At 45.5% G+C, this 14359-nt stretch overlaps 1 protein-coding gene across 1 annotated transcript in view; it reads right to left on the bottom strand.

Annotated features, from left to right (window-relative positions):
• afg1lb (AFG1 like ATPase b) overlaps positions 1 to 13865 on the bottom strand; it is a 32053-nt gene extending 18188 nt beyond the window's left edge. Inside the window, 7 exon segments of the mRNA XM_008299246.1 lie at positions 281 to 339; positions 4492 to 4591; positions 8606 to 8733; positions 8986 to 9087; positions 9222 to 9291; positions 13008 to 13303; positions 13691 to 13865. Of these exon segments, the coding sequence (XP_008297468.1) occupies positions 281 to 339; positions 4492 to 4591; positions 8606 to 8733; positions 8986 to 9087; positions 9222 to 9291; positions 13008 to 13303; positions 13691 to 13805 (870 nt within the window). The 5' untranslated portion in view covers positions 13806 to 13865.
• Positions 13866 to 14359: the final 494 nt, after the last annotated feature.

Genomic DNA, 14359 nt, shown 5'->3' with positions numbered 1-14359 from the left:
CTCCTCCTCTCCCGTTCCCGTTACCTGTAGCCCACTCTCACTCTTTCCCGTCCCTCCCTACCTTTCTGTGAGTCTCTCGGCGTGCCCTGGTATGATCAAAGACAGCTTTGTGACACCGTGCGAGGCATCCAGGAAGCAGAAAACATCAAACCACTAAAGAGCAACTTGCAAACGGACGGACACAGAGACACAGAGGCATACATGCGAGTGTGTGTGTGTGTGGGTGGTAAACAAATGAATAAATTAGCAAGACAAGAGAGAGGGATGACTTTGTCTCTACCTTCAGCACGTCGATGAAAGGTAGGAAGGTGTCCCTCTGAAGTCCGTTTTTGTACAGATCTGAAAGAGGAGGGAGGGCCTGTATTAGAGCTGCTGTTTAGCCTCCTAATAATGTCATTCCCCCGCCACAGATTGGCAGATAAAGTGGCTATTGATGAACTGAAGGATGGGTGGGGAGGCGCGACAAAAGGACTGGGACCAGGGGAGAAAAATGGATTTCTCTACCGGCAGCGGCAGCAACATAAAATTCATTACATTCCCAAACAATGGTGGCGAGAGAAAGGACCGTCGCCTTTTCAGCACGGACAATGTCCACAGCAGCTCGCTGAATAGAGGTTTCAATTAGCTCGGCTGGAACAAATTACATCTGAAGTAGCATCCCTGATAGACAGATAAAACAGATAGGGATTCACACACAAACAGGACAAAGACACGCACAGACACACGCACGGCCAGCCTTAAGCTCTCTCCAGCTGCGAATGCAAACAAGTGGCTGTTGTTGATGTTTGGGCTTCAGCTTGGTACAGTAGGACCTGACACACAAACAAGCCTCGCTCACTAACTCGTACACTGTGTTGGACTGCGCCGCCAGCCACACACCACTGATGCTGAGTTAGAAGAATAGAGTTCAATGTACCGGGACGTACACTTCAGAAGACCTCCGACGTCTGTGCAGTAAGTGTGACAACAGATTAATGTCACGCCTTTAATGTGTTCATCTGTGAGGTTTGAACATCCTGCTTGGTGACACCACAAAGCACAAAAGTACTATCAAACTATTTCTATAAGAAGGGCTGCAGGCGGCTCAGTGGTTTGCACCGTCACTGGCGTCCCGGTGAGGACACCCGGGATCTTCCTGCGTGGAGTCTCCATGTTCTCCCCGTGCAGCGTGGGTTCTCTCCGGGTTCTCCGGCTTCCTCCCACAGTCCAGAAACATGTTGAGGTTAATTGGTGATTGTAAATTGTCCGTAGGTGTGAATGTGAGTGTGCTTGGTTGTCTGTCCCTAAGTGTAGCCCTGTGATAGACTGGTTACCTGTCCAGGTGAACCTGCCTTTGCGAGGATTAAGTGTTGTATAGATGATGGATGGATGGATGGATTTCTTTAAGATAGTAAACAGGTGCTGAACCACACCAGGGACCAGCTAGTTTCCGTATCATACGTCTATTCTAAGTGCAACGAAAGCCACTGTTAATGAAACCTAGCTCCTGTTTGCTCCATTAATCCAAACCCATCAGCTACAACAAGGGTTTTCCACTCCACCTTTTATCCCTCTAACCCTCCTCCATCACATTAAACTCCATCAGTATCTAGAAACAACACAACATTACACGTTCCAGCTCTCTGAATCCACCCTCCGAGCACATCTCCCTGAAACCAGCATCTCCACATCAATAAACATGTAAAACATCTGCCTTTCATGTCCAGTTGTCTCTTATGGCTTTCAGTGTTCCATTAACCATGTAATTAATACCAAGTAGGCGTTCTATCAAGTTTGCACGGTTTGGCGCTTTGTTCTTAATAGCTCGTATATATCAGAGACGATGGGCTTTGTCTACGAGAGCCACCGCGCTGCCATCCACTTCGTATCCACTCCAGGCTTTGAGACATCAACATCTTCTCCGAGAGAGAAAGACGTCAGACGGCACATCACGCATTTATCCCCGCCGTCTGATCCCCGTCTTGCTAATTCTTCCTCCGTCCTTGCTCTGCTGGATGTAAGTGCAGCTTCAAAGCCTGCTCTGACTGTGTCACGTCTATGAAGGTGAGAGATGCCCGACCTGCTCCTCACCGTTTCTCCTGATTGATTTCTGCAAACAGGAAGCAGTTAGGGTGGTCAAGTAAAGCTCGACTGATGGTTGCTGGATAAAACTACATGACCTACATGAAACTAAAGTAACTGTTGAGGGAGGCGAGGAGCAGAAGCAAACGCTGATGTTTTACTACTTGTCATTTTAGCTGCAAGCAAATTGTGTTCTTTTCAGCGGACCTTCAGGGCTCAGCTATTGTTTGACAGTATTTCACTGTGAGCTTTTTGTCCTCTCAGTCCAGCTGAACTTTCTGCAGATGCTCAAATTCTTTGCACCCTTGAATGGCTGCGATAAGCGGTGAAAGCTGACAGCGGTTAACAACGGCTGGTGGTTTCTAGTTTTGACATCTTGCTCACAGCCAGGTGAGGACTGGTGGACGCTGCTCATGAAAACAAATCCAATCACACGACATCCTGTGTCTTTTGTCCTCCAACAACCCAAATACCTGTGACTTTTAAGTCAAATGAGTCAGTGACACACTGAAGCAGCGTGTGCTGGAGAGAAGTTCACCTCCGGAGCCCAGAACATGTCCGCTGGTTGGAAGGCACATAATCTTTAGAAAAAAATTAATGAAACTGCCTAAACCGTAGTTTTTATCACTGGCAGAAACTGTAAAAACAGAAAGAATCTTGAGACGTTCAACTTTCCAACAGTCCCTGAAGTAATCATGTTGGATGTTGGAAAACTTTTATCACTTAGTTCTACAAGTCAAAGTTCAAAATTCACCAAAAAACAAACGTTTGCACTGTCCAGAGTCTGTAAAAAACAAAACATTTTGCACTTCTTTGCACAACTGTGAAGCCCTCAGTGACTAAGCTGCAACCAAGAGTCACATGGAGAAAGATTCAAGGACTTTTCATCTAAACCAGGGATCTCCAGCTCCGGTCCTCGTGAGCTCCTGTCCTGCAGGTTTTAGACGTTTCCGTACTGCAACACACCTGACTCACATTAATGGATCTCCAACAGCTTGTTGTCAAGTTCTACACAAGCCTGTTAATGATCCATTAATGTGAGTCAGGTGTGCTGTAGTACAGAAACGTCTACAACCTGCAGGACAGGAGCTCACGAGGACCAGAGCGAGAGATCCCTGGTCTAAACTGAGCTGAGCTGCAGGCTGTGAGGAGACAGGAGGAAAGTATGGAAACCAACTAAACATGTAAATAGTCAGATCTCTACAACATGCAGAGCCATCACTGGTGCTGCTGACACCTGTGGACACTTAGAGAAACACTGCACATGTTGATTCCCCTGTTTCTTTGCTTTGTGTAAAAACAATAAAGAACTATAGTTTTTGTTTTACTCTTTTTATGATTTAAGGCATTTATAACTTTGCTATATTGCCCAAAAGACATTTCTGAGCTTTCTCTACTCCTGTCCATGGTTGTGCTGCTTCTGCAGAGCTGCAGGACTTGAAATGAGCCCACAGTAGGTAGAAACACGAAAGGAGCAAAAAACCCAAACTGCTTTGGGTTTTGAGGATTAAGCAAAGCCTACTGGACGATCTGTCAATAGAAAAACAGTTTCTAGTTAAACAGTTAGCATCAAAAAAGACCACGTCGCTCTTTGTATGCAGCATCATAAATATGTCTCTCAACTTGGTACCAGAACAAACAGCAAAGGGCTTTTATGCAAAACATTTATAAGTGCTAAACCTTCAGCAGAGACTTATCGGCTCGTATATATGAGGAATGAACGGTTTAATAAGTGAGCAAACGTCCTCTGGGGACACTTGTTTCACTCACGAGGATGTACGGTTTGATCTGTGCTGTTAATGAAAAGCTGCAAGAAAAGACAAGATGCTAACTGTATGCTGAGAAACAACTATAAATCCATCCATCATCTCTACACCTTAATCCTCACTGGGGTCATGGGGGGCGGAGCCTATCCCAGCTGACTCAGGGTGAAGGCAGGTTCACCTGGACAGGTAACCAGTCTATCACAGGGCTACACTTAGAGACAGACAACCAAGCACACTCACATTCACACCTACGGACAATTTACAATCACCAATTAACCTCAGCATGTTTCTGGACTGTGGGAGGAAGCCGGAGAACCCGGAGAGAACCCACGCTGCACGGGGAGAACATGGAGACTCCACGCAGGAAGATCCCGGGTGTCCTCACCGGGACGTGAACCAGCGACCTTCTAGCTAACAGTACTAACAACTGCTCCACCGTGCAGCCCTGTTGAGATGCTCTATTATGTCTAATGACAGCTGGGCTGTGGGTCCTTCTAACCTGCAGCTCCATCTTTTATAGTAGAGACTCATTCCATTTCCATTTCACTCATTGCTCTACATGGAGCTGGAGTTACACACTTGCACTTGAAAAAACCGTCCTACTACAAACTATGACCTGTATGTTCAGTAACGACACACTAACAGTACATGTGTGGTGTCGTACCGTCGGGGGGTCTGTTGGAGGTGGCCACCACCACCACTCCGCTTCTGAACAGCGTCTCAAACAGCTGCTTCAGGATCATGGCATCAGCGACGTCAGTCACCTGATTGAAGAGAAGCAGATGAGAAGAGGCCACATTTATTCACTGTATAATCCACCTTTTCTTACCACACGTGTGTGTGTGTGTCTGAGGTCAAACCATGCCATCAACACTCCATGTTGATTAGTGTCATTCAGGTGTGCTCATTCAGTCCTTTTTGTCTGGTCATGGCCATTCACACTTACACGCACACACCAACGCGCACGCACATACACACCTAAACCACTTGAACTGACTGCAAAATGGTCACGAAGCGGCTTTCTGCTGAGGACAAGTAGCTGAGGCAAGGCAGCAGACCTGAGCTAATCAACGGCGGTGACACGAGGATGACTGGACGCAGGCACATAAACAAGAGGAAGAAAAGAATAATGAAAACAGAGCGATGTGGATCAGGCCTGGGGTCACGATGGCAGACAAAGCCTCCACCAAAAATGGCCATATAAAGGCAAATAAAGGTGCATGTGTGTGTGTCTATGTGTGCGTTGTATAAACCAGACACAAGGCTATACGAAGTTAGAATGCATAAATCCAATTCAAACGCCTGCTGCCTTTTTCATCTACATCATTTCCATGAGTCCACAATAAACAAAGGTCGATGACAACACTGAAGCAAGGACGTTTATGAGTCGCTGGCTGTTAAATGAAGAGCTCTGACCTTTCTATTAGTAATCCAGTGCTCTCACTTTTGTTCTTATTCTCTCATCTCCCTCTCTTCCACCTATGTTGCTCTTTTGAACATCCATAAAGGGAAAAATCATGTTACCCTGTGATGCACGCTAGTCAAAGCGGCGTGCATTTAACACGCCTGATTAAGCGCGGTGACCTGCTGATGAGAGTTGAACATGAAAGAAACTGAATTATTTGCTTTTTTCTGTTTAAAGTAGTCCCGTCTTGAGCTGATTGTCGTTTGATATTCTCTAAAATAAAATGTTTTCTTGCAGGAAAACAACAAAAATCCTCCAAAACAAAGGAAAGCATCACATGTTGGGGTTCTAGTGCCGCTGATGGACACCACGTTATGGACATTTTAAGTAAAATGTGACATACGTTTTAGGTTATTTATTTAATTAAAACCCTTTAAAGGAGGAGGACGCCTTGAATAAAAGTGAGACTTGTGAGCTGTGTGTCCAACGCCCTCGCCTCTTACCTACTTTCCTGTATATAACAGACACTTGTGACAGCCATACCCACAGCATATGCCTCCTTTCATACTCTGGAGAGTCTTCTGCTTTTACGTATTAGCCCCACTGCCCTCGCCAATACTTGATTAACATTTGTGTTAAAGCCTTGATTTCGCTAAGGAGAGGTGGCTAAGGGCATCAAATTAGCCCGTGTGTGTGTGTGTGTGTGTGTGTGAGTGTGTGTGTGAGTGTGTGTGCGTAATGAGAATCAACAGGAAGCCAAGGCTCTGTGTCTCTCTGAAGGGGCCCCCATTTTCTCCGACCACAGGATTTTATTTTCATTTCAAAAGAATCATTTAAAAATGACCTTTTATACGGCATGGATTTGTTTATTCATGTGCCCTCAACATGGGCATCGTATAAGGGGCAATATTGATTGCTGAATGAGCAGGGGGAGAGCGACAGAGAATGGGCACCCACAGAATGAGAAAGGTGGAGGGGACTGATGTAGCACTTGTGGAGCACAAAAATAATGGTGCAATCTCTGTCAGCCATTGCCGATATTTAAATGAGCATCCAATTACTCAAGCGGCTGTCAGTTTACAGCGAGGCGCACGGGTGCCAAATTAAACCTCTTTTGATGTTACACCTCTTTATGTACACAACCTATGAGCAATTTCACAGAGGCTGCACAGTGACTGAGGCCCTGAGACAATGACGCTCAAGCGTTTTCTTCTCACTCTTCTTCTTCGTCCTTTCTCGCTCTCTCCCCATCTTTCCATCTCGGACCTCTCAATGGCGAGTATTCATTAGGAGAGCCGGGTGGGGGTCGTAAAAGGAAGGAGGGGAGCTACAAATTACTGATAATGGCACGGCGCTAATGAAGAGAATGGAGAAATGTCATTAGCATTTAAGAGGATAAGATCCATCTGACCCGCCGCCGCCAGTCGCTTTCTAGCTCCACTCACTTAAGGAAGCAGGAGAGTGCGACTGATACCCAGAGCCTCATTTGCATGGCTGAGTGGAGGAGGATGCTGATTGGTATAGACCCCCGCACCCACAACTCTCCCAACCTCGCAACCTCTTGTTTATGCATCACAAACAACGCGCACATGTCTGCTTGTTTCCCCTCCATTCACCGGTAGCAACAGTCGACGAGCGAAAACAGCAAAGCTGGCGACGGCAAACAAAACAAATCAATGAGAATGCACAAACAGCGCCGCAGCCTCAAATGTGAAAGACGGGCAGATGAAAGGAGCAGCTCTTGATCCTCGGGGATGCATAGAGAGTGATTAGAGGGAGCAACTGCACCTTGCGTGACCTCTGACCTGCTGGCATTAACTGTAATGATATCAGGAGGACGGACGGCATTGTGCTGCTAACAGATGTGCTCGGCTGGCTCATGATAAATACAGAAACACGTGTCGTTCTTCAGTGCCGTGAATAACTAACGAGCTCACAGCGAGCGCCAGTCGTGGCTCTCTGACACCAAATAAAGACAAATTCTGTGTCACTACTGACTGAAGTCGTGGATGACTGAGAGGAAACTAACCATGAAAGGCGTAAACAAGCATCACGAGCCCAAAACTGACTCAGATTTAATTTACTGACAGTGAAAATATCACCATAAATCACACAGCGTAATCCTATTAAATCCCAACTTTACTGACTACTCAGGACAGAGACTGCCTCCTGGATGTCCTTTTACAATTCTGCTGTATTCGCAAGAAGCCACTAGGTGTCCCCAGTCGTGCTTTTTTATCAAGAGAAGAAGTGCACGGTTGTCTAGACAAGCTGACCACAGATTTAACATCTCCTCGAAATTAAAAACACACAACCTTTAATGTTTTTCTGCGGCTGGTCTAGAAGGAAGAAACTACACCACAAACAGAAGTAAAATATCACTTTGTCTGATTCCTCTCCACAGTTTTTATAATCTCTGTGAGTGACAGTATTTCCTGTGGCTTTGCTCTGACACCGGCTTTCAGTTGGGTTCTAACACAACATATCTGCTGCCACCTATGAATATGTAATATGCAGGTAGCTACGTGCAACATGTGCCACAATAATGCACCAATAACTGCTTTGGCCTGCAGGGAAAACATCTTTAGTATTAAAAGACTGATGGTCAGATCAGCTCAAAATGTGTTTTATCTGAAACTCTATTCAAGTTTAAAGCTAATTTTGTGCAGCTGTCTGGCTATTTTCACCACTGCATATATAAACATGCAAAAGTAAAATTATTTATAGTAAATCCACAATTTGTCCCAAAGGATGCATTTATTATATGAACATAAAGATATATGAACCTCATCGCCCAGCTAGCAAGTCGGTTTTTAAAAATAACACATGCAAGCATTAGCACGGACATATTACAGGAAAATGGTACGAGCAGGATATTTACCTGTAGGGCTCAATGATACGTAAAAAATAAATAAAAATCCTATTATTGCAGCAGATCTTGTGATTGTGATGTAATTTCAGTGAGAAAGTTCATTTTTTGCATTTATTTCCTACTGAAACAAATAGAAAAAATGATGATGTAACTAAACAAACAAGCTCCATGAAGTCAGGGGAGCATGATGTGCAGGACACAGCACCTCTGTAGCACCACAACACAGCATTTAAAGGAAAGAGTATGTCGAGACATATTTTAATCAAAAAACTGCAGCTCCTGCAATCTGGACATTTCTAACTATATTTCTATTAACTGTTCATCCCTGTTGACCAGCATCACGTCAGCAAATACAGACGTCTGAATTTCAAAACACACGTTTAAAATTCTCATTGTCTTGTTAAAGCTAATTTTCACGTTTTAAGAACAGATAAATTACACACACACACACACTCACACACACTCACACACACTCACAGTGTCTGCAACATCCTCGCTCACCTGAAACTCATCAAAACACAAGAGGCAGGTCTCATTGCTGATCTCCATGGCAACCGGTGATATGGGGTCATAGGTGAACATTTTCCCTAGCCTTCGTTTTGGCAGGCTTTGTTTCCTCCGATGGATCCCTTTAAGCAGCACACAAACGTCAGGCACATCTTAAAGCACACCTGCATTGGCACCGTACACCCGCTGACAACAACGAATAAAGCAGTAATTTCACCTGTATGCATAATGTTAGACGATTAGCGAGGGGGTGGGGGGGCTTTCAGGACAAACACGGGGATAAATATAGGATCTCCGCCGCATGAGGAGTCAGACAACTTCCACAAAGTCATGCAAACCGACTCTCAGCTGTGAAGTGGGAGGATGCTACTAACTTTTGTGGATGTCCAGCATGAAGCCGTTGAAGTGGACTCTCTGTTTGCGGCCGTTCTCCACGTGGGAGTAAAACAAATCCATGAGCATGGTCTTGCCTGTGCCTGAGAGGGAGAGAAATCAAGCAAAAGGAAATTCTGACAGCTTCTGTCCTCAAAGCAGACGTCTTTCAGAGCTTTAGCATCACAGAAAAAAAAACACTGAGATATTAATTTTTGTGTAGAATACGGGATCTTACCAACATCTCCATAGATGTAGAAGCCTTTGGGTGGTGGTGGTGGAGGTGGTGGTGGTGGAACGGTTGCCTCCTTCGGTGTGAAAAAGGAGAAATAAGGAGCCGACAGTAATAGTGTACGCTGTGTTACATTAAAAGCTGCTTGTAATCAAACACTTACAATGCAGCACAGTTCAGAAAGGTTACTCAGAACGAATGCATACATTAAATCCTTATTATACGCACAAAACACTGCGGCTGGTGACCTAAATAAACTTCTTTATATTCATTACCATATATGTGTGAATCATCATTTAATAAACAAAGTATGCTAAGGCATTAAGCCACCACTACAGTGTGAGGTTTCACATTCTCCAGACTAGCCCGCTGCAGGGGAGGAAGACAAAGGGGATCTAATCAACAAGACAAGCCAGGGTTCCCACGAAAGAAAAGCATCATCAGAGGAACAATGGGGGGATTTGTCAGACAAAACGGAGAGGACTGGATGAGGCTCCATACGAGATGGAGTGGACTTGTCTGTGCAGCCTGTTTAGCGCTGCTAATTGTGATACGGTACTGTTGCATTGAGGTGCTGCTGGAAGTCATTGTGCTGCCTGCCTCCTATTATCAAAAGGTCCTTGCTTTAAAAAAAAAGAAGAAGAAGAAGAAAAAACCGTCTTCTGTGTGACCAAGCTGAGAATATCGAGTAAAGCCAAATATCTCTAAAGGGGACCCAAGCCATGTCAACGACGCATATGTCATCGCTTTAATCAATTATTACTGGAAGCATATGCAAGTGGACAAATTAGAGATCGTTTTACTGGCTGTAGGACCACTGTGATCGAACGTTTGTCCATCTCTGTAACCGGGCAACACCAAATAGCTCCAGAGTTAGCTCACTGCCTAAACAGAGACGATTGTCCTCTTAAAATCTAATTTAGCCACAACCTGATGGGGATGGTACTCAGTGTCCATGCACTTGGTGTCCACCGCACAAGGAGCACTTGACTCTGGTAAATGTGGACAATGGCAGATTGAAATCTAAATTAAAAAACAAACTTGCTACCCATGTTCTCTCTCCCGCTCCTCCCCCTGCGTCCCTCCACCGCCTGTCCTGAGCTGGATGTGAAGTCCTGGAAGAGCAACAAGCCTTTCCTGTCTGGTCTGGCTTAACAGTGTGTGACTTCTCCCTGACTTCCCAAGCTGCCCTCTGGCATGGTGGGTAATTGTTAGTGGTGGCTGGTAGCCATTCTGCTACGGCAGAGTGGAGAAGGACAAGGCCGTCCCTCAGCCACTCTGTCTCGCTGAGCTCTGTGGCCTTGTCTCACCTCCTGGTGAAGGATATAGACTGGCACATGAGCGGAAAGTTCACATGCAGGACATCGGCACTTTGGCTTTTAAATGACTTTTGGAAAAAGTGTGTTTGAACATGTTCCTTTACAGCCAAAGATGTCATGTCTCGCACCAGCACGGTTAATGGAGCGACTGTGGGGGCCAAAGTGAGGTTTAACTCGTACGAGGGTCCCGCTGGAGGCCTACCGCGTACAGGAGGACTCTATGATGCAGGTCTGACTTGAAGAGGGTGGCTCCCACGGAACAATGGCCCATTGTCAGCCAACCATCCGCAAAACCACGCCACATTGGGTCAATATTAAGTCAAGTGTACTCCCCTCACAGACTTGGTCAGTTAGTGAGGACAATGGCGGCACTTTCACAGAGAGAACAGACACCAAGAGGACAGTGGTGTGACCTGATTCAAACCAGAATAATTGCGTAAGTACTCCAGTCAGTGTGTGTGTGTGTGTGTGTGTGTGTGTGTGTGAGAGAGAGAGAGAGAGAGACAGAGCAAGAAACAAGGTGCAAAAGGAGAGGGGCGGGCGGGCCGGGCTGGTTGGTGGTGGTGTTGATAGCCTCACACCAAAGTATTTGTCAGAGTCCCAAATCAAAAGCAAAAAGGACAAGAATGGCCCAGACAATGGGGATCCCCTCATTACTGCCTGGGGACGGTGAGAGAGTGAGAGGGGTGCCTGGACGGGCCCAGCGGGAGGTCTGCCCTGCTGCCTTCCAAAATCTCTGCCTAACCCTATGTGTCTGTGCCAGCCAACCAACAAAAACACTCCCACCACTAAATACTAGACAGTCAGCTCCCCTGACCTAAAAACAACAACAGCCCCCTGCATTATGCCGTTCCAAAACTCACATGCACAATAAACTTCCCAGACCCCTACCCTCCCTTTGACCTGAACCCCGTGGCCACCATCAGAGATGCAACTGGAGTACAGTGCCGTCGACTCTGTGAAGTCTCTCCGTATGTTAGACGTCAGTGGGGGTCTGGACCCAGTGACAGTCCAGAGCCCGACACTGTGCAAAGCTCAGAACACGTCCACGCTGCCTTGTTCGTCCTAAACACTCTTTTTGCTTCACACTATTTTTACTTGGGTCCGAATTCTCTGAAACATATACGTTTCCCCACAAAACAATCCCACGATGGAAAGAAAAGCAGCATGTGCTATACTTAAATTCAAACAATGCAAAGTGATGCAAAGTGGTTCAAAGGTGTCTAAAGCTCAGCTGCCTATTCCGGGTATACGTCAGGGAATAACAAAGAGAGTAAGTTCATACGTAGCACTAGTCTGGAGCACTAAGGTTAAGTCTTGACCTTGGAACAGAGTTTAGATCCTTTAACCAGCTTTTATCTGAACTTCTAACCACATCACGATCTTCAGTAGCAGACAGAGTTTGCTGTCAGTGAAATAAATCTGTTGACATGTGAGGAGCTCAGAATCTGTTCATCTGTACAGCTTAAAAAAAAACAACATAGCAGCCAGAGAGCACATATACCAACGCTGTCAATGACAACCCTGGAAAAAGCTACTCGATAGCGAACCGTGAGTTTGAATTGTGTGGTTAAGCTAATAATCTGGATCCTTTCTATATGAACCGTGAGTGAACAGGAAAAGTGATGTGAGCTGATGTTTTGTGTGTCGTAACAGATTAACTCCAGTCATTGGAGTGGAGCTGTTTTTAATGTTTTTAATGTTTTTAATGTTTTTAATGTTTTAAATGTTTTAAATGTTTTAAATGTTCATGCAGGTGGTTTATCCTCCTTTGTGCAGACAGTTGGCTAAATCAGAGCAAAGCATTAAACAGGTGATGGCTTTATGTCATTGTGGTTCGCAGAGCTGAACAATTAATCAATTTGAATTTAATCAAATCACAATTTTAAACAATGCAATGAGCAAATCACAAAGGTTGCAGTTCAGAATATACGAGGTGTAGCTATTAAACAGCGAGACTGCTTTAGTTTGAGCAGACTGAAACTTTCAGGGGTTGTTGTTGCTGCCTGTTGATCAGATGTACAGCTCACACGCTGACACGAGCCTCGTCTCGTTATTTAAAAGCATTCTGCAGCACTTCAACCTCAGCATGAAACTGTTGGATCAGTAGTTTTACACATTGGTTCTGTCCTTCTTGTGTCACGTGTTTGATGCCATCTCATGTAGTCATGATCCTTTACATGTTTTAGATCGACTACACAGTGAACACTGAAGTTCAGACGGCACTGAAAAAGCTTCTGTGTGGTCTGGATCAGTTCTGTTGGTGGAGACACAACAAAACAACTAAACATGCAAGGAATCATTTAAATTAGGAAGATTAACACAATACAGCCATAAAACATAATCTTAGCTCTACAAACTGTAAAATAATCAGTGAGTGCATGAAAGAGACGACACCCGACAACCTGCCTCATCCAGGACTGCTGTAAAACGCACAACTTCTTCAGGATCATTCCTGTAATAACTCCTGTACCTTGTCAGTTTGTTCAGCACTTCTGCTTCCAGCTGATGTGATGTCAGCCTGAAGCTGATCATCTGGTGGGTTCAGGTAGATGCTGTTACTGTAGGTCTTCATGGTGCGCTGCAGCTCAGCCAGCTGCTGGAGGACGTGTCTCTGCTGGACGTCTGTCCTCAGGTGGCCACACCGAACCAGACCATCAAAGTGCTCAACGGCTTCACTGGAGCCACAAACATCTGCTGCTGGAGCTTCAGAGGAGCAGGAAGGTGCAGAAGAGCTGCATGTCCTCCAGCTGCTGGAACCTGACAGCACTGCAACAAAACACACCCGGTGTAAATGATGCTTCAAAAACACCCTGGTTCAGTCAGATGGGAGTGAAAAAGCACGCAGAGGTTGTGTAGCCGGCAGAGGTTGTGTCGTGTAGCCGACAGAGGTTGTGTCGTGTAGCCGGCAGAGGTTGTGTTGTGTAGCCGGCAGAGGTTGTGTGTGTAGCCGGCAGAGGTTGTGTGTGTAGCCGGCAGAGGTTGTGTGTGTAGCCGGCAGAGGTTGTGTGTGTAGCCGGCAGAGGTTGTGTTATGTAGCCGGCAGAGGTTGTGTTGTGTAGCCGGCAGAGGTTGTGTTGTGTAGCCGGCGTGTGTCAGCCTCACACCCACTAACACTCAGTCTGAAGCTCGACGTGCGTTGCAGCATAAACTGACCTTTTCCACTGCAGCGGCTCGGCAGAGGGCAGAACTTCCTTTGACTCAGAACAGCGTGTTTTAGCAGAACCCGTTGTGAGCATCTGACAGCTGCAGGCAGCGCGTACGTCGCCATGATGTTTCAAAATGCCACAACTTTATTGACACTCATCGACGAGTGCACGAGCACGACACCAGCACGGGACTCATTTAACATTTTTCGGTGTTTAAAATTCATAAATCTGTTAGTATCTATTACAATACACGTACACAACTTTCATTACATTTTTAAAAAATAGATAATTAATGACGTTTTGCACATTTTAGACGCGAAAGCTGAACAATGGAAACAAACTGGTGCACATTTTCAGCCAGTATAGATATCTGCTTTATAGCTATCATCATCGCTTTTTAAATATTTTTTAAAAATAAAATAAAACTCAAATATTTAGTATATTTTTGAGACATAAATCCTGTGTGTGCAGAATGGCGTTACTGACATGTTTACATGACAGCAGAAATTGTTTTATACTATCAGCGGTGCCTGATCTACATTAATGCATTTATGACCACGGTGTCATGAAGGTTCCGAGCAGTGCCCGCTGGCGGGTTGTAAACAAACCGAGCAGCAGGTGGCCGAGCAGCGTCAGCTGAACCTCAGCTGATCGGAAGTGCAGCTCGACGACACGT

The sequence above is a fragment of the Stegastes partitus genome, unplaced genomic scaffold (assembly GCF_000690725.1).
Source record: "Stegastes partitus isolate 25-593 unplaced genomic scaffold, Stegastes_partitus-1.0.2 Scaffold1395, whole genome shotgun sequence".
Lineage (NCBI taxonomy): Eukaryota > Metazoa > Chordata > Actinopteri > Pomacentridae > Stegastes > Stegastes partitus.
This window is presented reverse-complemented; position numbering and strand designations above follow the sequence as displayed.